General features: G+C 36.2%; 1 protein-coding gene across 1 annotated transcript in view; it reads right to left on the reverse strand.

The window, feature by feature from the left end:
• PLCL1 (phospholipase C like 1 (inactive)) overlaps positions 1 to 24654 on the reverse strand; it is a 607815-nt gene that overhangs the window by 177920 nt on the left and 405241 nt on the right. The window contains exon 3 of the mRNA XM_053698739.1: positions 23133 to 23336. Within this exon, the coding sequence (XP_053554714.1) occupies positions 23133 to 23336 (204 nt within the window). The remainder of the gene's footprint in view (positions 1 to 23132; positions 23337 to 24654) is intronic.

Genomic DNA, 24654 nt, shown 5'->3' on the forward strand with positions numbered 1-24654 from the left:
AGTTAGGTTAGTGAACTGATCCTCCTGCAGACATGTTTCGTGCACATACACACTTGTTCACTGCTTACCTGAGGATCAGTTCAGGCTCCTATTAAAGGCTAACATTAACACACAATTAACAATTACTAAACCTGATTGGCTACCTAAAACCACATGACATAATAGTAGTACATCCTGTCTGGCATTACATTAGAGAAGAACATCTTATGCTAATTCTATGCATTATGCTGGCCAAATAACAGAAGATAATTATAGGCAAATAATATGTTACTCTTATACACCAATCTATAGTTACAATTTACAAATACTATAGTTCTATTTAGTACTACATTTTTATCCCCAAACAAAGATGGTAAGAGATAGAAACTACTTATTGGGACAAGTGATCTAGTATATTAATTATAGCTGTGTATTATATTAATTCTCTCTATTTTTTAAAGTGAAAAAGGGTTCAAGATAAAAAAAAAAAAATTTAAATCAAAGTTTTTTATTGAGGGAAAAAGAGAAACATAAATCAAAGACAGTGCATCCGTCATACATCTATAACATAGCATAATTCCAACATACATATATGAAAAACAACAAAACAAGGCAACTTCATGCGCGTAAGTAGAATAGCTAATATCAGACACACTGCTCTGGTTCATCTAAATCTAGAGACTATCGAATCCTCAATTTTTTTTTTTTTTCCTGTTAGTGTCTTTCAGCCCTATCACAAGGGGGCTGAGGGGTACTATTATATGCTTGAATTGGGAAAGAGAAAAAAAAAAAAAAAAAGGATCATGCTGACCTGGCGTGTCAACTGTATTTCTCTGGCATAGGGGGGTGACCAGAGTAGAAGGGAAAAGAGGAAAGCCAAGAAGAGAAGAAGACAAGAAAGGGGGGAGGGGGAGGGAGAGAAAAAAAAAAAAAAGGAAAAGTTTACATATACAGAAGGTTCCTATGCCTAGGTGCCTCTCTCCACCTATCATTGAATCTGAATCCAATTGGACCATATCTCCCAATAGTCTTCCATTCGATCAAGTGAACTGTATACAGATTTTTCCATTGTCGCCAAAAATTGCACAATTTCGCAAACAGCAGTCAATGAGGGTGGCTCTAATTGCTTCCACGCTCTAGCAATACACAGTTTAGTGGCAGAGATGATGTATATTAACAGTTGTTTAGTATGTTTAGATAGTCCGGCATCGAACACATGAAAGACAACACATTGGGGGGTCAGAGTTACAGAGAGATTCATGGAGTGGAGTAAGGTCTCAACATCCCGCCAAAGAGACACCAGCTTTGGACACTTCCACCATATGTGGAGGTCAGAACCTTCCTCACCGAGCAACATAATATTCTGTTGTGCCAGTATGACCATATCTAATAAAACAAACATCTCTCTGACATCACAGCCATGCTTTAACCCGTCAGTACGGTTTTCTGCTTGTCTTTTTTGGTCATCCCATGAAGCAGAGCAATCAGAGGAACGATAAAGGTAATTTTTAACATTAAAGGGACCTCTATTAAATTTACAGCACAAACTGGAGGTTATTGTTTTGTAATGCAGTCGGTTGCATGTCCAATGATGGCAATTTCAGTAAATTTCCAGAGTACATCCATGAGAGATTATTTACCTGGATGTCAACTCAAAACCACTATCAAATTCTAAAAACTTGGAATGTGAATGGCAGATATTGCCCTGAAGTTGACATCTGTACATATATGGAAGCATAAACTTTCATCAAAGAACAGCAGCAAATCCCCTGTTATGGCAACTGTCATGTTGCTGGGCTGAATCCTTATAAAACATTGATCTATGTGTATTTACTGCAAAAACAAAACAGTTCTTAGTTATAGAATGTTCATAGTAAAGACAACAGAAAACTCATTTTGGAGTATCTGCTTTCCATCAATCGTCAATTGAGGAACAATTTACCTGGGTGATATCAATTAATACCTAGATGTGGGGGTTCCATAAAGTGGGAAAAAAAATCAGCGGCAAAGGTCTCATGTCAAAACAAGAAAAAAGAATCTCTTCCAGCGCTGCATCAACATTGTTTTCAGACTCACATCCAAAAAGCCATTTAAAGGACCAGTAAATACAGTAGATTTGCATAATCAACAAATGCATGACGAAAAGAAAATGCAATACGAGTGCTACGACTCAGCGAAATATTCCAAAGGAACCGCTGCTATGTTGAGTGAGCCTGTTGAATATTCCAAGTTCCTGGCATAGCAGCATCGCCAAGAGGCGTTTACTATACATGCCATTGGTCGGCAGTGCTGCCTATAGATAACACCCAGCATCGCCGCCCATATTGGCGATGTATAGTAAAGGATCCCTTGGAATAGAACTGTCTAACCACTAATCCTAATACCTCTAAACCAAAGTACCCACAATCGCAAACCAACACTACAGTAAAAAATATATAAACCGCCACATACCCACCCCAAGTACCTATCCTATTAACCCCTAAACCAACACATACCCACCACAAGTAGTTATCCTATTAACCCCTAAACTGCCACACACCCACCACAAGTATCTATCCTATTAACCCCTAAACCACCACATACACACCACAAGTATTTACCTATTAACCCTTATACCATCACATACCTAACGCAAGAACCTTACACTATTAACCCCTATACCACCCCACCCATCACAAGCACCCTACACTATTAACCCTAAACCGCCACAACCCCCAATGCAAACTAACCCTAATCTACCTAAACCCCCTCTAAACTAAACCCCCTAAGTTACCCCCTAAAAATTACAAAAAATAAAACAAGGCAGTATCCAAAATAAAAACCCCACTATTATACCTAACACTAATCTGCATGTCCCAAAACAAAACAAAAAACCCTAACACTAAAACAAATTATAATAGCCCTTAAAAAGTCCTTTTGTAGGGCATTGCCCTAAAGATCATACAGCTCTTTTTCAAATAAAAAAAAAATTACAAGACCCCCCTATACAATACAAGTAACCCCCCCCCCTAAATAATAAAAGCTAGTTAAAAAACATATCCTAAAAAAAATAAAAAAAAAATAAAAAAGCCTATTCTTCAAAATAAAAAAAACCCCTCAAAAAAGCCCTAACTAAACCAAAAGTTTGAATTCACAGAGCGAAAATCCAGCTCCTGCTTATCCAGGCTCCAGGAGCCGGCAGCCCATCTTTCCGGTAGCAGAGGCGGACTTCGGCAGGCTCTTCTGCATTTCTATTGGATGATTAGAATTTAAAATAAAACACTTTCTTGCTACTGGCTGAATAAAATGCATCCAATAGAGATTGACTGATTTAAAACAGCCAATAGCGATGAAGTAGTACCCCTATTTAAATGGGTTCCTCGCTTCCAGATATTCAATGTGCGGCGGTCGCGACCACATGAAGACCAGGGCTCTAGGAAGAGAGCTGAAGATAAGAAAATTCAGAGGCGGTGGAACAGGCTGTCAAAGTTTGCCTCCGTGAAGATGGGCCCCCAGCGCCTGGACCCGGGATGAAGAGGGCCCAACATTGGATCAAGAGGAGCTGGATGTTCGCTCGGTGAGTACAAACTCTGGGGTCACTTAGGGCTTTTTTGGGAATAGGCTTTTTTATTTTACATTTTATTTTTTAGGATAGATTTTTTAGGTAGACTATTATTTTGGTGGTTGGGGTGTTACTTGTATTGTAGAGGGGGGTCTTGTAATTTTTTTTATTTGAAAAAGAGCTGGATTATCTTTAGGGCAATACCCTACAAAAGGCCCTTTTAACGGCTTTTGTAATTTATTTTAGTGTTTAAGTTTATTTTTGTGGGTGTTTTTTTTATAGGTAGATTAGTGTTAGGTATAATGGTGATTTTTTTAAATTTGAATACCATCGTTTATTATTTTTTGTAACTTAAGATGTTTTAATTTTTCTTGTAACTTTTTTTTTTATTATTTTCATGAAATTTAGGGGGTTTAGTTAAAGGGACAGGAAAGTCAAAATTAAACTTGCATGATTCAGATAGAACATGTAATTTTAAGACACTTTTAAATTTACTTCTATTTTCAAATGTGCTTTGTTCTCTTGGTATCCCTTGTTGAAAAAGAATATGCACATATCTTCCTTGTTTAGGTGTGTTACCTTCTGGTCCCCCATTCCTCTGGTCCAGTACTGAGTTCCAGGAGCCTGGCTAGGCCACCATGGTTTTGCCGGCCCTCCGTTGGTCAGTCAGCTGCCCTCCAGTGTTTAAGCGCGTCTTTGTGACACATAATTTTAGCAACATAGCTCCTAGAGTTATAATGGGGATGTTTACTATTTAATATAGTTCATTATAGTCAGCTATTATTCTGACAGTAAGCAGTATGTGGGAGTTAGCTGGAGCGTTCCAGGGGAGTGTAGGTTAGACATTATGTAAGAGTAGGCAGCATTAGGGGTGTGTAGCTGGGCAGCAGGGGGAGAGTAGTTTAGCTCTGACATAGGTGTAGACGGTCGGTGGGAAGTAGCGAGGCGGACCAGGGGGAGTAAAGGTTAGATGAGACTTAGGTATAGGCGTTCAGGGAGAGTTAGCGGGGCTAGTCAATGGGAGTAGGCTGCACTTTGATTTGGACATATTGACAACAGTGTGATATGTTCGAATCAGCAAAAGGCAGGTTGCGAGGAGGGTAGCGGCCATGTTTGTTTCAGACTGTGAGGCCAATGAGGACAGTAAGGCAGTTTCTCATCGGTCTGTCAATGTTTTAAACATCAGAGCCTTAGTCTGAACTTCAAATGAGTAGCAGATTTGTTTCTGACAAATTTCAAAAGTTATGTTTATTTCCACTATTCCTACATCATGTGACAGCCACCAGCCAATCACAAATGCATATATGCATATTCATGCTCAGTAGGAGCTGGTGATTTAAAAAGTGTAAATATAAACAGACTGTGCACATTTTGTTAATTGAAGTAAATTGGAAAGTTGTTTAAAACTACATGCTCTATCTGAATCATGAACCTTTCATTTTAATGGAAACTAAGAACTACAGTAGATATGGAATATCTGTAAAGAGTTGCTCTTACATACATAGTAAAATAGTAGAAGACAAAAAGTCCATTGAGTTCAACCTACACATCCCTCTTTGATCCTTGTTAATAAAAAAAAGCCTACCTATTTAACAAAATAAATAATTACCTTGTGACCTGTTTTATATTTGATCTCTTTCTCTTATAAAAGCTATATATTGCATTGGCGGTCACTACTTTCTCAGGCAAATATTGCTCTTACAGTGAAAAAAAACAACAAAACCTTTTACAATAAAGAGTGGTATGCTGCCAGCTCCTCAGACGTACCCTTAACTTATGTATCTGCTGAGACCTTTTTGAGATCTGAGTGACAAGGGCTTTGGTAAGTCTCTTAAGATTTGACGTGAAAAATACAAGTCTCAGTGAATCAGAGCAACCTGTCACAATAACATTTACCCATATATAGAAAATTCCAAAGCAAATCCTTAGGTGAGCTCTTTAATTAGATGAAATTTACTTACTTAAAAAACAAACAACAAAACAAAATCTCCAAAGATTAATGATGTACTTCTTAATATGATCACTAGGTGTCAGGGTAACTGTGCAGAGATAGAGACATACTCAACTTCTGCCTTGGCACTCTTTATTGAGCAGAGCAGCAGCACTGACCTCCTTGCTTCCCCTCGTGTATAGAATGACAGTGTGCTGAAATACATTTATTTTGTATTATTTACTTAGCTAAATGTGCTAATCATTATGTATTATATATTTAAATGTGTGTGTGTGCGTATAAACACGTTTATGCGCATACGTTTATATACATATACGCATATTTTACATATCTCAGGATCATAAAAGCTTTAGTTAGCTCCTAAATTCAACACCATTCTGTCAAGTCCCAGCTTAGAGCCAAACTCTTCGGCTCAATAAACAAAAGAAGGCTGTGGTATAAACAAACGAAAAATATTCATAATGGAATTACATTGGAAAAAGATAAGTAACAATGAACCAACCTAATGTATTCAAAATCTAAAAAAAAAAATAATCCAGAGATTAAGAAAATCTAGAAAGAGAAAAGATGACAACAAAAAACACTTAACCAATAGATCCTTGAAAGAAAAAAAATCATCCTTCAAAAGAATAGAAACGAATATGTCCACAGCACTGTATTATTCAAATATCTTTATTCTCTGTAAATTACAGACATAAAATAGCGACGTTTCGAGTGTTGCCACTCTTACTCATGCACTGCATGAGTAAGAGTGGCAACACTCGAAACGTCGCTATTTTATGTCTGTAATTTACAGAGAATAAAGAAATTTGAATAATACAGTGCTGTGGACATATTCGTTTCTACTATTGGAATTGGGGGAGCCAGGCAGGACCCCTGTTTTCACGTGCACTATACTCCTGTTTTTGTTGTACTAACAAGCTGCTACATCCTTCAAAAGAATAGTAGTACACTTGGAGAAAGTGAAAATTGCCACATTTTCTTTAGGAAAATCTGCATATATTAAAGAAAATTATAAAAAAAATGGAATACAAAATTACAAAACCGATTTCACTATGGAAAATGAATAAACATGTTTGCTTGGGCTATGGACATTCATCAAAGAAAATATCTTAAATTACAGTAGAAATGCAAAACAACTTTTAGCCCTTAAATCAACCATAGCACTCAAACTTGTAACTTCTTCCATGCCAGGGTTGTCATACTGTATGTACAGCCCATAGGCCAGAACCCAGGCTGCACACCACTGCCACTGCATTAACATAATTCAATTACCATCATCAAAACACAACTGTCAATGCTATGCTTTTCACTGGTTAAGTTATGTCACAAAAGGGCAGGTCAGCACGCTATATTTGCCCTGCAAATCAAGAAAATGTGCTGCTCCTCCCCTAAATCCTGCTACCTTAGGTTCAGGATAGTTGGCCTAGGTCAAAATACACTCCTATTCCCAACACATGACTTGCATGTTCCAACAAATCAAACCAAGGGAACAGAACCAGAGAGAATCTCTTTCCCTATATTATGGGACACACTCTTTAGTGTTGGAGCGGAACCACAGCCTACTCAGTCCAAATAAGCAGTCAAAAAAATAGATGTAAATGCTTTAGGAATGGAGATATACAGAATAAGAAGGGGGGGTGTACAAATACTTTTTGGGAGCTTCTACTGTCTTGTAAAAGGCATAAGATTATATACCATACAGTAGTAAACCTTACATCTCAAGAGTATGAGAAAACTATACTTTTGTAAATTGGTCATAAACTAATATGGATCCTCATTGCTATTATTATTATTATGCCATACAAAAATGTTTTATTTAACCCATGATTTTTGTCTTCCTTATGGAATGGTTGAAGCACTGATGTGCATCAGTTAAATTATCCCAGATTAGAAATGCAATAGATATGCAACATCTAGGTCTCCTACATACAGATTAAATAAACAGGATTTTCTCTGGCTATTACACAAACCTATATGCAAACAAAATATATGGAGTTTATTAATTCAATATTGAGGATAAATATGTAATGTGTTTTAATGTATATTTTGTTCACCTTTTTTTAAACTTCTATAAATTTGAAGGGATTTTAAACAGTAAATAAATGCTAGACATAATGCTGTATTCAGAGCAAAGATAAGCCTTAGAATAACATGCAGATGTATTCTTTTACAATTATATTAGTTGTTTAAATATTAATGATACAAGTGTTCAGGTTTGGGCACCGCCATGTTTAAACTTAAGTTTTGCCCTTGTCTATGCAACTAGGGACACATAAAAAGGCAATAAAAATGACTATACAAGCAAGGCAAACAAGCTCAAAATTCAAGTATAGCGATTTCTTGAGAATATATAAAGTTATGTGATCCTGGCAGTTGCATTAATAATTTTACTAATAACCTAGCCAGGTCCTCTGAAAACCATGTGTAAGTCTGCCTCTCCAATGTATTAGTAGGCAACTGTACTGACCGATGCTTTATAGTAAAATACACAGCGCTTGATTTAAAGGTGTGGCGGGACCGAACAGTGATGTCATCACATGGTCTTCTTCTTAAAATGCACTTCCTGTCTTGCCTGCATTTGTAGATTGTTTTCTGGCTTCTATAACTTTATCCGACTCCCTAATACCTGGCTCGTGTACCCAGCTCCTTTTTTTGCTATTATTTTCATATAATGGTATCTATTTGAGATGAGCAAAGCCGGTGATTGGGTGGCTCTAATGATTGTATCACAGGCCCACGTTCAGCACTTAATTAGCAGTTCATTGCAGCTCTGTAATTGACTTTGTGGGTTTTAAACACACAGGAGAGGCAAGAAACAGTGCATTAAAGGGACAGCGTACAAAAAAAAATAATCTAATCATTCACACGAGAGAACAGCAATCTAAACATATAAAACGTCTGTGGGGTTGTATAAAAAGATAATCATGATAAATTATAATATAAGGCATTAAACCTAGGAGGAAAATGTGCCTCTTATATGCTTCTTTAGTTAGATGCAGAATGAGATATGTTGGAACATTATGAGTTAGTAGCATTTCACAATTTGACAAACTAGGGCACAATGATGCATGAACTATGAAAAACTGTTCAAACAGATCTGTGTTTTTCCCTGTTTGATAGATATGATGCTGCATTTTCACATCTGTGTTAAGAAATAGTCGCACAGCACTGCCTCATTGGGGGCTTTCATCCTGGGAGTGACCTATTTGCAGCTTGATGTGTTTGTATTGTTTAGACAGTCAGAATAACACATTTGTTATAAGGCTGTCAGCAGCACACACTGCCAACCCTGTGTGAGATCTCTGTTTATAGAGCTTTGGAAAGACAAGTCCAAATATATTTTTAGCCAAAGTAGGTGATTGGAGAATAAGTTATATCCAAAAACCTGTTTTTTTATTGCAGTAAGAGACTAATAACATATTAAAGCTCCTTTTATGACTAGGACACGTCTAGCCACAATGATGATGCCAAATGCCAGTTATAGCACTTACATAACGGAACTCCTTTTTTTTTTTTCTCCCCTCATCAATGAGATAATTGCTTGATTCAATAAATTATAATTAGCAGTCCCATGGCCCTATTTCTACATCCTGGCTGTGTAGCAGCAAGAAAATACACCAAAGAACTAGAAATGACTGAGCACACCGGCTGAGTGACAGATTCAGTGTTAAGCTGCAAGATTGTAACGGAGGATATGATAGATAGATAGATAGATAGATAGAGAAAAAAAATAAAATATATATATATATATATATATATATATATATATATAGAGAGAGAGAGAGAGAGAGAGAGAGAGAGAGAGAGAGAGAGAGAGAGAGAGCGAAGATGTGCACTTTCACTCCATCCAACAGCTGCAAGGGTGCTAGTAAAATCAATAGATGCGAAACACAAACTTGCACTCTCTGGTCTTTTTAACAAATAGTTTACTGTGAACAGTGACGTTTCGGGGATCAGCCAATAGGATTTTTTCTACCTTAATTCCGATTTGGCTGTTAGAATTCCATCAGCCAATCAGAATCTAAGGGACGCCATCTTGGATGACATCACTTAAAGGTACCTTCATTTGTCTTTAGTCGTCGGATGAAGAGGATGCTCTGCGTCGGATGTCTTGAAGATGGACCCGCTCCGCGCCGGATGGATGAAGGTAGAAGATGCCGTCTGTATGAAGACTTCTGCCCGTCTGGAGGACCACTTCGCCCGGCTTGGATGAAGACTTCTCCCGGCTTCATTGAGGACTTCAGCCTGGCTTGGATGAAGACTTCTCCCGATAAGTCGATCTTCAGGGGGTTAGTGTTAGGTTTTTTTAAGGGTGTATTGGGTGGGTTTTATTTTTAGGTTAGGGTTTGGGCTTGAAAAAGAGCTAACTGCCCTTTTAAGGAGAATGCCCATCCAAATGCCCTTTTCAGGGCAATGGGGAGCTTAGGTTTTTTTACATAGTATTTTATTTGGTGGGTTGGTTGTGTGGGTGGTGGGTTTTAGTGTTGGGGGGGTTGTTTGTATTTTTTTTTACAGGTAAAAGAGCTGATTACTTTGGGGCAATGCCCCACAAAAGGCCATTTTAAGGGCTATTGGTAGTTTAGTTTAGGCTAGGGTTTTTTTTTTATTTTGGGGGGGCTTTTTTTATTTTGATAGGGCTATTAGATTAGGTGTAATTAGTTTAAATATCTTGTAATTTGTTTATTATTTTCTGTAATTTAGTGTTTTTTTTGTACTTAATTTAATTGATTTAATTGTTGTTAATTTAGTTAATTTATTTAATTATAGTGTAGTGTTAGTGTAATTTAGGTTAGGTTTTATTTTACAGGTACTTTTGTATTTATTTTAACTAGGTAGTTAATAACTATTTAATAACTATTTAATAACTATTCTACCTAGCTAAAATAAATACAAACTTGCCTGTAAAATAAAAATAAATCCTAAGCTAGATACAATGTAACTATTAGTTATATTGTAGCTATCTTAGGGTTTATTTTATAGGTAAGTATTTAGTTTTAAATAGGTATAATGTAGTTAATGATAGTAATTTTCTTTAGATTTATTTAAATTATATTTAAGTTAGGGGGTGTTAGGGTTAGACTTAGATTTAGGGGTTAATAACTTTAATATAGTGGCGGCGATGTTGGGGCGGCAGATTAGGGGTTAATAAATGTAGGTAGGTGGCGTCGATGTTAGGGACGGCAGATTAGGGGTTAATAATATTTAACTAATGTTTGTGAGGCGGGAGTACGGCAGTTTAGGGGTTAATATGTTTATTATAGTGGCAACGACGTTGGGGGCGGCAGATTAGGGGTTAAAAAGTGTAGGTAGGTTGTGGCGACATTGGGGGCGGCAGATTAGGGGTTAATAAATATAATGTAGGTGTCTGCGATGTTGGGGGCAGCAGACTAGGGGTTCATAAATATAATGTAGGTGGTGGCGGTGTCCGGAGCGGCAGATTAGGTGTTAAAAATTTTATTATAGTGTTTGCGATGCGGGATGGCCTCGGTTTAGGGGTTAATAGGTAGTTTATGGGTGTTAGTGTACTTTTTAGCACTTTAGTTATGAGTTTTATGTTACGGCGTTGTACCATAAAACTCTTAACTACTGACTTTAGAATGCGTTACGGATCTTGACAGGGTAGGGTGTACTGCTCACTTTCTGGCCTCCCAGGACAGACTCGTAATACCGGCGCTATGGAAGTCCCATAGAAAAAAGACTTTACGAAGTTTACGTAAGTCATTTTGCGGTAAGGCCAAAGAAGTGTGCGGTGCCGCTAAACCTGCAAGACTCGTAATAGCAGCGAGCGTAAAAAAGTAGTGTTAGGACCTCTTAACGCTGCTATTTTACCCTTACACACATCTCGTAATCTAGTTGAATGGTAGTTTGCTGTGGTGTGACATACAATGCTGGTTTAAATACAAATCACCTGGGTTCTAACTTCCGGTATTACCGGAGATTAGATTCACATAGATATTCTCGAAAAAAACCTTTTTGGCCAGAGGATTCCTAAATTTAAGTTTTTGAAATTATATAAATCGCTATTATATGAAAAATAATTACTTTTTCAAAGCGGAGCCCTCTGTTTAAAATTTACAGAAAAATTACCCAATAAGAATCGTATTTGAAATGTAACCAATGAGGTAGATGTAGATAAAATTCTCAATCAAGTAGTCCCATTAAGAGAGTCCCGTTTCAGGTCCGTGATAGTCATGTGATATTTCAGGTCAATCGTTGTTAGTTATTCGCTCCTGGACGGCATAGGTACCGTGCTGCTGTGTTGATCAATCAGACGGTCTGAATCTCGTCAGGATAGAGAAAGGTTGCAGTCTCTTATCAGGTCCGCCAAGTTTGTGACATTATTTAGTTGGACCAATTGCCATCTGGAGTCCGGCCAATCGAGGCCTGAGATTTTTATGTAATTTTAGACATTAGCGGTCTACAAAGTTAACAAAAGAAAAACAAGTGAAGAGTATTTGCACTTATGATGACAAAAAAGAAAAAATATACATTATCCAACACTTGATAACATACAAAATTTAGTATAGATATTCGTCTTGTCATTTTATAAATTAGCATTAATATTGCATATTAAAAAAATCACATTTAGGGTGAACACTTACACAAAGTTATATGAATCTTTTACATTATATTTCAAGCTTATTCCTTCAAAAAAAAAAAAATATATACAGATACATTTTTAGTTACCTTATATTTGAAAATACTTTATCTTTATTTTGAACCTTTTTTGTGTACTTTATCGTACTATCATAAAAAGGAAATATTTTTATTTTTATAAAAATGTGCCTAAACTTTTAATATTATAGAGTGAATAACTGTGTATTATAAACCCTTACTATTAATATTTATAAGTGTTTTATATGTGCTATAAAGTGAACATGGATTTACTACTAAACAAAGGTTGCTATTCATATATCTTTATTGAGGCCCCAATTCCCATAAGTTCTCAAGGTGTGTATCCACCAAAGCTCCCTTTGTCTAACTCTGCTTCTATACTACCTCCCCTCCAATGAGTTGAAACTTTTTCTATACCTAACCAAAAAAAAATTATTAGAGTCATATTCTGGGCATTGATTGAAATGTATAGGGACTCCATGATCTTCATGTTTTTTATCAAGCGCCATGTAATTACTCTCTCAGAGGGGTAAAATTCCTTCTCTCTTAAAAAGTTTTTCTCAATAATTAATAAACATTGGTATGTTTTACTAAATGATGAAGTTTTAGCACCAACGATACCTGTCAAACCACAGATAACATTTAGAAGAGGCATCAATTTTAAACAAAGATTAGCTCCATCTATGATCAAAGGAATGAGCCCTAAAATTCCTCTGCAGATTTTTGATTTAAAAGGTTTTTATTCATGTGGCAGATGTAAAGGGTGCAACTATACAAAAAGAGTGCACAAAACCTTCACGTCATCCAACACTGGCAAAACATTTAAGATTAAGAGTTTTATTAGCTGCAAGACTATAAATGTTGAATACTTACTTCAATGTAAATGCAAAATTCAATACTTGTGTCAAACCACAAGATTTTAGAACATCTGAATAATATCGATAAAAAACATCATGGAGTCCCTATACATTTCAATCAATGCCCAGAATATGACTCTAATCAATTTTTTTGGTTAGGTATAGAAAAAGTTTCAACTCATTGGAGGGGAGGTAGTATAGAAGCAGAGTTAGACAAAGGGAGCTTTAGTGGATACACACCTTGAGAACTTATGGGAATTGGGGCCTCAATAAAGATATAAGAATAGCAACCTTTGTTTAGTAGTAAATCCATGTTCACTTTATAGCACATATAAAAACACTTATAAATATTAATAGTAAGGGTTTATAATACACAGTTATTGACTCTATAATATTAAAAGTTTAGGCACTTTTTTATAAAAATAAAAATATTTCCTTTTTATGATAGTACGATAAAGTACGCAAAAAAGGTTCAAAATAAAAATGAAGTATTTTCACATATAAGGTTACTAAAAATGTATCTGTATATTTTTATTTTATTTTTTGTACGTATAAGCTTGAAATATAATGTAAAAGATTCACATAACTTTGTGTAAGTGTTCACCCTAAATGTGATTTTTTAATATGCAATATTAATGCTAATTTATAAAATGAAAAGATGAATATCTATACTAAATTTTGTATATTATCAAGTGTTGGATAATGTATAGTTTTTTCTTTTTTGTTATCATAAGTGCAAATACTCTACACTTGTTTTTCTTTTGTTAACTTTGTAGACCGATTATGTCTAAAATGACATAAAAATCTCAGGCCTTGGGGGAGGAGTCGGCTATGGAACTGAACGGTCGCATCTCATAGTAGCTCCGGCTATACTCTTTGGAAAATAACTCTTTTGGCAGTTCAGATTCCCAAACTTTGACAATTTTGGTAACTTAGAAGCTCTAGAGATATTGGTGTTTGAGGTGGAGGAGCAGAATACCCTCCTAATGAACAGATCCTATCTTTCTGATAGCAGGCCTACAACCTAATCCCTCTAGGAGCGGCCATTCTCATCAACATATGACTATTGAGCCGCAATCTAGCTTAACTACAAAGAAAATAGGCTGCAGAGAAGTACGCTGCCCTTTCAACTGTCGAGGGAGCACTTCGGAACAGGATCACTAGTGAGACAGGTATTAATCTCAGAACGCTATAGCTGCGCAATATGGGGACAGTGGCAGCATGGGACTCACCAATTCTGAAGCTAACTAAGCAACAATTCCTCCATTTAGTAAGTGACCTCAGATCTGTGCTTCACTTACCACTGATGCCTCCCACACCTACCCGCAAGCTGAGTACAGAGGGGCCTTCCATATTGAACCCTGATTGCTGCCGTGCAGTCGAGCCGCAGAAGACAAATGGCCACCTACCCAGACGAGTGCGCACTTCCGTATCAGCCGCCATAAAGGAGACTAGAGACTTAGGTTCGGACTCTGACTTTGATGAGGTGCGAATCGGTATGCTAATTCCTAGCAACCGTAAGCCGGATGCACAAAATACCACTATGCTGGCCGAGAATACTACACATGCCACCGCACAGATGACAGGACAACAAGCTGGCAAAGGGAAGTTAGCTTACACTCCATGGTGCTTCAGGGTATATATGCTGGAGATAAACGGCCGCAAGATGCAGGACCACAAGTGTGAAAGTTTGCCAGTGGACCTTGCATTGAACAGTGATTTTATTGCTGGTTGGCGGTCAGTGCTGGGGTTTTTGCAACCAGTGCAGTATGTTCCTTGTGGCCTCCATGGAGGCATTGGTTATTGCTAATTTGGACATAACCTCTGGGCCGACAATGAGAGAAATGTGTGCAGCCCCCGGGATCTCTCTACAATCTATTTTGTGACTATGATTTCCATGTTATCTCTGTTTGCTGCTGTGTACTTTATATAGTTTCCAATTCATGAATGTTTAAGCATTATTTTCTTGTTTTATAACATCTTTTACAAGACCCAATACCTGCAAGGATCTTAAAGTTAGAATTCGAAACTCACTTCTACTATATATTACAGTGCCTCCACGTGGAACTGATATAAATGCTCAGAACATATCGATAACATTTAACATGGGCTTAGGCTTGATACACATACCAAGTGCAGTACTCACGATTCAGGCACACTAGCTCCAAAATATCTACCCTACTGAAATATAATGCAATATGTTTGTGACAATTGAAAGTGTGTGGATGATGAACCCCTATACCTGACTTTAACTGCTATCACCTGATCTTTCATATATACAACATAGTTGAGAAATAGAGAAGAAGGGTCAAATTTGGACTGAGTTGGGTATGACTTCACTGGATGATAGAGATCTTACATTTGTGCTGAATAATAGACCTTTGTATCTAATGCTGCAGGGCATAGGGCCCATGCCCTGTGGCAGATTCATATTATATCTTCCCACATATCTTCCCACCTATGTAACTGGGCATTGATCTCCTAAACTTCCTATACATGTCTGAGGAGTTATGTTCAAATGTTTTACTTGCGGGAGTCCCAGCTCTCTGTGTCTTAGTATGTTTCTTGATACAAGTTCCTGTCTTGAATTACAGTTAAAGCAAATAATGTATAGAGGACTACCTGCATACCTGATTGGTCCACCCTCCTGTTAAAACCAAACTGCCCAGTATACTGCTGGGATATAAGCTCTTATTTATACAAAACTATGTTCTCTGCTTAACTAGTGGAGTTTATCAGTTAAATAATATTGGTCAGTCTGCTGATAGATAGATTTTACCCATTGTCATATTTATATTGGTTGTTCATTATTTTTTCTTCTATATTCTTGACCTGAGACTACTTTTTGGGGCTTCACATTACAAACAATTTGGGCACTGATACAATAGACTGTCCCTTGGATCACCGCAGAGTATTGTTACATACTTGATATCCTGACGATCCACTGATAATTATGTATTGTATAACTCATATAATGCAAAGTCTATGTAGGATGAGCATCTTTATTTCTACAGCTACTAGGCATATAATTTCTATTAGCTGCACTCACTGGTAATACTTTGGGGCCTGTTATATATTAGTTCATTATGTAATGTAATGTATATGTATAATATGTATAGGGGAACAGTAGACTCTCTTTTTATTTACTTATTTGCCTATGTAAGACATTTAATCTTGTGTGATCCTTATAACAGCTATCTAGAATATAAGAAAAAAAGCCTTAGTGGGGGCTGGACCTACTCTAGTGCTATTCCATATAGTCTCCCTCTTCATAATATTATAAATGAGCTACTCAACCAGTGCTAGGTTTAATGCCTGAAACATCTAGGCTTTCTCATGCATGGTATCACATTGACCCATCTTTCAACTAGCTCGTTCCCATATGTCCTCTGATACCCCAGATGCTCGTGAAACTCTTAGAATAGATATGGCGCTTTGCTTATATATTTTGTTTACCACACTCAAGTTACCACCTCCCCCCCCCAATAATGTATCTCCTATACCAGGAGGGTTAACTATGCGGTTTCTCTAGCCAATACCGCACCTTAATTTCCTTTTTTTAGAATTATATCTTGCAATACAAAATATTATTGACATTACTTTTCCTCCCAAGCCTAGCAAGATTGTCTAGCATTATCTTCTTTTTTCACAAACCGAATATTAACTTCTGAATCTAACGCTATGCACCTACCTATATATTTCTCTATCTTTAGTGCTTTAAATTTCTCAGGACTCAGGAGTAACCTCTTGTGTTATTGAAAGAAATTATACTCGCTAAAAAGAGGTTCTAACTTAAATACATACATACTACTACATTTATGCAGTTCTAGATGTTTACTTAGTTTATATTTGATGTTTATCTTGTTGTTATATCTCCCTAAGCAACTCTTATACAAATAATTAAGCCCAAAAGGTCTTAAATATTCATTAAGGGATATATATTTCTAGGAAGAAATTTGAAAAACTAGAAAATATGAGGTTCTTCTTTGCTTACTTGAATTTATCTGTGATGTAACAATTGTGATGTAACAGTTTTGATTTCATTGTATATTTTCATTTTCAAATATTGTTTGTCTGTAACAGTACATGCCAAACCTCAATAAAAGAATAAATAAAAAAATAAAAAAAATCTCAGGCCTTGATTGGCCGGACTCTTTATGGCAATTGGCCCAACTAAATAACGTCACAAACTGGGCCGACCTGATAAGAGACTGCAACCTTTCTCTAACCTGACGAGATTCAGACCGTCTGATTGGTCAACACAGCAGGACGGGACCTATGCCATCCAGGAGCGAATAACTAACAACGATTGGCCTGAAATATCACATGACTATCACGGACCTGAAACAGAACTTTCTTAATGGGACTACTTGATTGAGAACTTTATCTACATCTACCTCATTGGTTACATTTCAAATACGATTCTTATTGGGTAATTTTTCTTTACATTTTGACCAGAGGGCTCCGCTTTGAAAAAGTAATTATTTTTCATATAATAGTGATTTATATAATTTCAAAAACTTAAATTTAGGAATCCTCTGGCCAAAAAGGTTTTTTTCGAGAATATCTATGTGAATCTAATCTCCGGTAAAACCGGAAGTTAGAACACAGGTGATTTGTATTTAAACCAGCATTGTATGTCACACCACAGCAAACTACCATTGATTTTAACTTTCTCTTGAGAAAGACGTTTTTAACGTTGAACCGCTTTGAGCTAATAAAGCTTTGTTCATTTTATATTAGACACATAGAGGCATATTTAAGAAATGTCTTGCGGACCTGATCCGACAGTGCGGATCAGGTCCGCAAGACATCGCTGAATGCGGAAAGCAATACGCATTTAACATTGCACCAGCAGCTCACAAGAGCTGCTGGTGCAACGCCGCCCCCTGCAGACTCGCGGCCAATCGTCGCCAGCAGGGGGTGTCAATCAACCCGATCGTACTCGATCGGGTTGAATTGTTGCGATTCCTGTCCGTCTGCTCAGAGCAGGCGGACAGGGTTATGGAGCAGCGGTCTTTGTGACCACTGCTTCATAACTGCTGTTTCTGGCGAGTCTGAAGACTCACCAGAAATATGGGCCGTCAAGCTCCTTTCGGAGCTTGATAGATAGGCCCCATAGTGTCTTTTTGTCTTTACTTTGTTGCTGTGACATCGCTGGAATTCGGTTTTTATTGGAGTAAGTTACTAATTAAAACAATACGAAGTGACTTACCTTACCCTCATTGGAGCTTTTATTTCCTCCTAGTCTTGGTGGAGATTTATACAAGATATACGTGGTTTCAACTCTACTCCAGCTTGGCTGACTACTCAAAATTTATAGAGTGAGTATACTGCACATATAACACTTGGCTATAATACATCCGTCAAGCTTTTTTCCTTTATTTGGTAGAGATATCTACATTGATTGGAATACTTGCACTAAAGACCATCGCCATCTGTAAACCTTTCACGATTCATATTGTTCAGTCTTCTGGGAGAGACTGCAAGAAGGCAGCGGTCCAGATTTAAAGGAGAGTATTGTTTCTTTGCCATTGGTGCAAGATTATTGTGTATAAGATCTTATCATAATCTGTACTTTTTGTGTGAATATCAAAGCAATAGTGATGTGTGATCAGTGACTATTATTTAGTGACTTGCATATAGGCTGCTTTCACTAAATAGTGAGGTGTTATCAGTGACTAGTATTATTTAGTGACCTGCATATAGGCTGCTTTCACTAAATAGTGATGTGTGATCATAGTGACTATTATTATTTAGTGACCTGTATATAGACTGCTTTCACTGAATAGTGATGTGTGATCATAGTGACTATTATTATTTAGTGACCTGCATATAGGCTGCTTTCACTGAATAGTGATCTGTGATCATAGTGACTATTATTATTTAGTGACCTGCATATAGACTGCTTTCACTAAATAGTGATGTGTGATCATAGTGACTATTACTATTTAGTGACCTGCATATAGACTGCTTTCACTAAATAGTGATGTGTGATCATAGTGACTATTATTATTTAGTGACCTGCATATAGACTGCTTTCACTAAATAGTGATCTGTGATCATAGTGACTATTATTATTTAGTGACCTGTATATAGACTGCTTTCACTAAATAGTGATGTGTGATCATAGTGACTATTATTATTTAGTGACCTGCATATAGGCTGCTTTTACTAAATAGTGATGTGTGATCATAGTGACTATTATTATTTAGTGACCTGTATATAGACTGCTTTCACTAAATAGTGAGGTGTGATCAGTGACTATTATTATTTAGTGACCTGCATATAGGCTGCTTTCACTAAATAGTGATGTGTGATCATAGTGACTATTATTATTTAGTGACCTGCATATAGGCTGCTTTCACTGAATAGTGATCTGTGATCATAGTGACTATTATTATTTAGTGACCTGTATATAGACTGCTTTCACTAAATAGTGATGTGTGATCATAGTGACTATTATTATTTAGTGACCTGCATATAGGCTGCTTTCACTAAATAGTGAGGTGTTATCAGTGACTATTATTATTTAGTGACCTGCATATAGGCTGCTTTCACTAAATAGTGATGTGTGATCATAGTGACTATTATTATTTAGTGACCTGCATATAGGCTGCTTTCACTGAATAGTGATCTGTGATCATAGTGACTATTATTATTTAGTGACCTGTATATAGACTGCTTTCACTAAATAGTGATGTGTGATCATAGTCACTATTATTATTTAGTGACCTGCATATAGGCTGCTTTTACTAAATAGTGATGTGTGATCATAGTGACTTATTATTTAGTGACCTGCATATAAGCTGATTTCAGTAAATAGTGATATGTGATCATAATGACTATTATTATTTAGTGACCTGCATATAGACTGCTTTTACTAAATAGTGATATGTGATCATAGTGACTTATTATTTAGTGACCTGCATATAGGCTGCTTTCACTAAATAGTGATCTGTGATCATAGTGACTATTATTATTTAGTGACCTGCATATAGACTGCTTTCACTAAATAGTGATATGTGATCATAATGACTATTATTATTTAGTGCCCTGCATATAGACTGCTTTCACTAAATAGTGATGTGTGATCATAGTGACTATTATTATTTAGTGCCCTGCATATAGGCTGCTTTCACTAAATAGTGATATGTAATCATAGTGACTATTATTATTTAGTGACCTGCATATAGGCTGCTTTTACTAAATAGTGATGTGTGATCATAGTGACTATTATTATTTAGTGACCTGCATATAGACTGCTTTCACTAAATAGTGATGTGTGATCATAGTGACTATTATTATTTAGTGACCTGCATATAGATTGCTTTCACTAAATAGTGATGTGTGATCAGTGACTATTATTATTTAGTGACCTGCATATAGGCTGCTTTCACTAAATAGTGAGGTGTTATCAGTGACTATTATTATTTAGTGACCTGCATATAGGCTGCTTTCAATAAATATTGATGTGTGATCATAGTGACTATTATTATTTAGTGACCTGCATATAGGATGCTTTCACTGAATAGTGATGTGTGATCAGTGACTATTATTATTTAGTGACCTGCATATAGGCTGCTTTCACTAAATAGTGATGTGTGATCATAGTGACTATTATTATTTAGTGACCTGCATATAGACTGCTTTCACTAAATAGTGATGTGTGATCATAGTGACTATTACTATTTAGTGACCTGCATATAGACTGCTTTCACTAAATAGTGATCTGTGATCATAGTGACTATTATTATTTAGTGACCTGCATATAGACTGCTTTCACTGAATAGTGATGTGTGATCAGTGACTATTATTATTTAGTGACCTGCATATAGGCTGCTTTCACTAAATAGTGATGTGTGATCATAGTGACTATTATTATTTAGTGACCTGCATATAGGCTGCTTTCACTGAATAGTGATGTGTGATCAGTGACTATTATTATTTAGTGACCTGCATATAGGCTGCTTTCACTAAATAGTGATCTGTGATCATAGTGACTATTATTATTTAGTGACCTGCATATAGGCTGCTTTCACTAAATAGTGATGTGTGATCATAGTGACTATTACTATTTAGTGACCTGCATATAGACTGCTTTCACTAAATAGTGATCTGTGATCATAGTGACTATTATTATTTAGTGACCTGCATATAGGCTGCTTTCACTAAATAGTGAGGTGTTATCAGTGACTATTATTATTTAGTGACCTGCATATAGGCTGCTTTCAATAAATATTGATGTGTGATCATAGTGACTATTATTATTTAGTGACCTGCATATAGGCTGCTTTCACTGAATAGTGATCTGTGATCAGTGACTATTATTATTTAGTGACCTGCATATAGGCTGCTTTCACTAAATAGTGATGTGTGATCATAGTGACTATTATTATTTAGTGACCTGCATATAGGCTGCTTTAACTAAATAGTGATGTGTGATCAGTGACTATTATTATTTAGTGACCTGCATATAGGCTGCTTTCACTAAATAGTGAGGTGTTATCAGTGACTATTATTATTTAGTGACCTGCACATAGGCTGATTTTACTAAATAGTAATGTGTGATCATAGTGACTATTATTATTTAGTGACCTGCATATAGACTGCTTTCACTAAATAGTGATGTGTGATCATAGTGACTATTATTATTTAGTGACCTGCATATAGACTGCTTTCACTAAATAGTGATGTGTGATCAGTGACTATTATTATTTAGTGACCTGCATATAGACTGCTTTCACTAAATAGTGATGTGTGATCAGTGACTATTATTATTTAGTGACCTGCATATAGACTGCTTTCACTAAATAGTGATGTGTTATCAGTGACTATTATTATTTAGTGACCTGCATATAGGCTGCTTTCAATAAATATTGATGTTTGATCATAGTGACTTATTATTTAGTGCCTGCATGCATATAGACTGCTTTAACTAAATAGTGATGTGTGATCATAGTGACTATTATTATTTAGTGACCTGCATATAGACTGCTTTAACTAAATAGTGATGTGTGACCATAGTGACTTATTTAGTGACCTGCATATAGACTGCTTTCACTAAATAGTTAAGTGTGATCATAGTGATTATAAATATTTAGTGACCTTCATATAGGCTGCTAAAGTTGCTAAAACACATCCGGCTTTAATATTTTTTTCTCTGTCTACATGTAGCTTCATTACAGTAACTTACATAGGAGCAACTAGCAAGCTCTGTGTGTGTGGCACCTGTCTATGTGCTTGGTGTTTTCCCAGATGAGATGGCCCTGTGGAGAATCCCCTTTTCTCTTAAAGAGACAGTAAACACCAATTTTCATTTAACTGCATGTAATAGACACCACTATAAAGAATAATATGCACAGATACTGATCTAAAAATCCAGTATACAACCATTTAAAAACTTACTTAGAAGATCCCAGTTTAGCTCTGTTGAAAAGGTTAGCTGTGTGGTTCTATATCAAAAAGAGCAGACACTTCCCTTCCTCTGCATATGAAAAGACTCTATACTCAAACAGGAACAAGCTGGAGTAGGTATACATCAGTATTCTTCTAAAACTTTGGGGCTTGGTTAGGAGTCTAAAAATAAGTGCAATGTTATTTAAAAATAAGCGAAACTATACATTTTTATTAAAAAAAAGCTGTATAGGCTAAATAAATGGATCATCTACAAAACATGTATGCAAAGAAAAATCTAGCGTATAATGTCCCTTTAAGGCGCTGCATTTTATTGAGAGAAATGAGGCGTGCGCTGACTTGCACATGTGGGTAAAACAATCAATACGGATTTGTGTTATGATCAAGGATTGTGCCCCTTACTGATTTCCTTCAGGCAACATTGTAGTTTCTTCTTCAGAGTCTATAATGTATTAATGTGAAATGAATGAGACAACATATTGTATGGAAAATGTTCATTTAAAATTGAGATAGTTTACATGATAGGTGAATAGAGAAGCTTATGTGACAGCATAGGGATTTGCTGCCAATTAAAAATTTCAGACCAAAATGTAAGCAAATAACTGTTTGTCTCTGCTTTTATAGTACTGCCACCACACTGTTCGCATTATTATTATTAGCAAGTCAACGTCCAAGTGCTAGAAATGACTTAATCCAGTTTCAGCCACATATTCACTTAGTAATACGACAGAACTGGCCACTTACATATAAGGAAAGCCTATGCACATACCATATCATAAGCTGCTAAAAGTTTTTTCTGGACATCAGGAACTGTTCCCATTGGCTCCAAGTAAGGGTATGTATCCTTCATACTGAGGGCGACGGAGGGTGTGTTGTCATTATTCACAAGACGTGAGGCCAGCGACAGCATGCACTGCTTTAGAGTGGCACTCGTGGGAAGGCCACACAGTTCCTTCAATGAAACCAAAGCATTCTGCATAAAGAGATAGTTAGTATTAACAGTGAGCTTCCTCAACAATATCTGCTAAGCGCTATATGATGTTAACAAGACATATTGTGGAGATCATTATATTTTTGTGCAAAGATTTCCCAAAATGTAAAAATGTCTCCATTACTGTCATAGATAGCATATAAATGCAAATTAATTTAGATGAAATGTATTTTGGGTCAAGATTTCTCTAGAGTGGCGCTCGGGGGAAGGCCACGCAGTTCCTTCAATGAAACCAAAGCATTCTGCATAAAGAGATAGTTAGTATTAACAGTGAGCTAAATGCAAATTAATTTAGATGAAATGTATTGTGGGTCAAGATTTCTCCATACATAAAGCAAGAGAAGTCAACCAGGAATAATGTTTCATGAAAAAACTTAGGTTTAAATTGCTTTCATTTATTTTATAATATTAAATTATATGAACAACCACTAGAACTGGTTATTCCTCCAATTAATATTCACCAATTGAGCCTACACTAAGCCAATTTTAAATAAAACTTCTAAAATGTAGTCTAATGGGACATTATATACTCAAAACATAATCCCCCTAAATGGCCTGGATTACAAGTGGAGCGCAATCATTAGCCCAGGGTGTGTTATCCATTGTGCGAGCTTGCACTAAGAATAGCGCACAATCTGGTATTAGAAGTTTATGGTAGAAAAGGTTTACCAGAAATTCTTAAGAAGTGCGACATTATTTTAGAAAGTCTTATACTTTTAATGAATAGCACAGAGAACTCTATTAGAGCTCATATTACAAGTGGTGAGTTAAGAGTAATTGCTTGAAAATATGCAAAAACACAACAAAAATATATTAAAATAAGTTTTTTTTACTTGCATTTAAAAATACTAACTGCAAAATAAATGTTTTGAACGTGATTTAAATATATACAGGTGGCCCTCGTTTTACAACGGTTCAATTTACACCGTTTCAGAATAACAACCTTTTTTCCAGTCATGTGACTGCTATTGAAAAACATTGAGAAGCAGTGCATTTATTAAAATAGCCAGTAGGTGAAGCTGTCCGCTTGTGTTGCAGCAAAGCCAAGCAAGCTGAAATTAATCAGTTTAACCAGACCTGAGCTATTGAGCAGATTTCAAAGGAACAAGATCTTCCTGTCTATATATCAGTCCAGATTGGAATGCATAGAATGAACTGTTAGCAGAAAAATGCAAGTGAAGTCTGTGTTGTGTGATTATTTTATTAGGTTTATAATGCTGTTTAGCAAATGTTTTTGTTAATTTAATTTAGTTTAATTATATATTCTGTGTTGTGTGATTATTTTATTAGGTTTATAATG

This window comes from Bombina bombina, chromosome 1, assembly GCF_027579735.1.
Source record: "Bombina bombina isolate aBomBom1 chromosome 1, aBomBom1.pri, whole genome shotgun sequence".
NCBI lineage: Eukaryota > Metazoa > Chordata > Amphibia > Anura > Bombinatoridae > Bombina > Bombina bombina.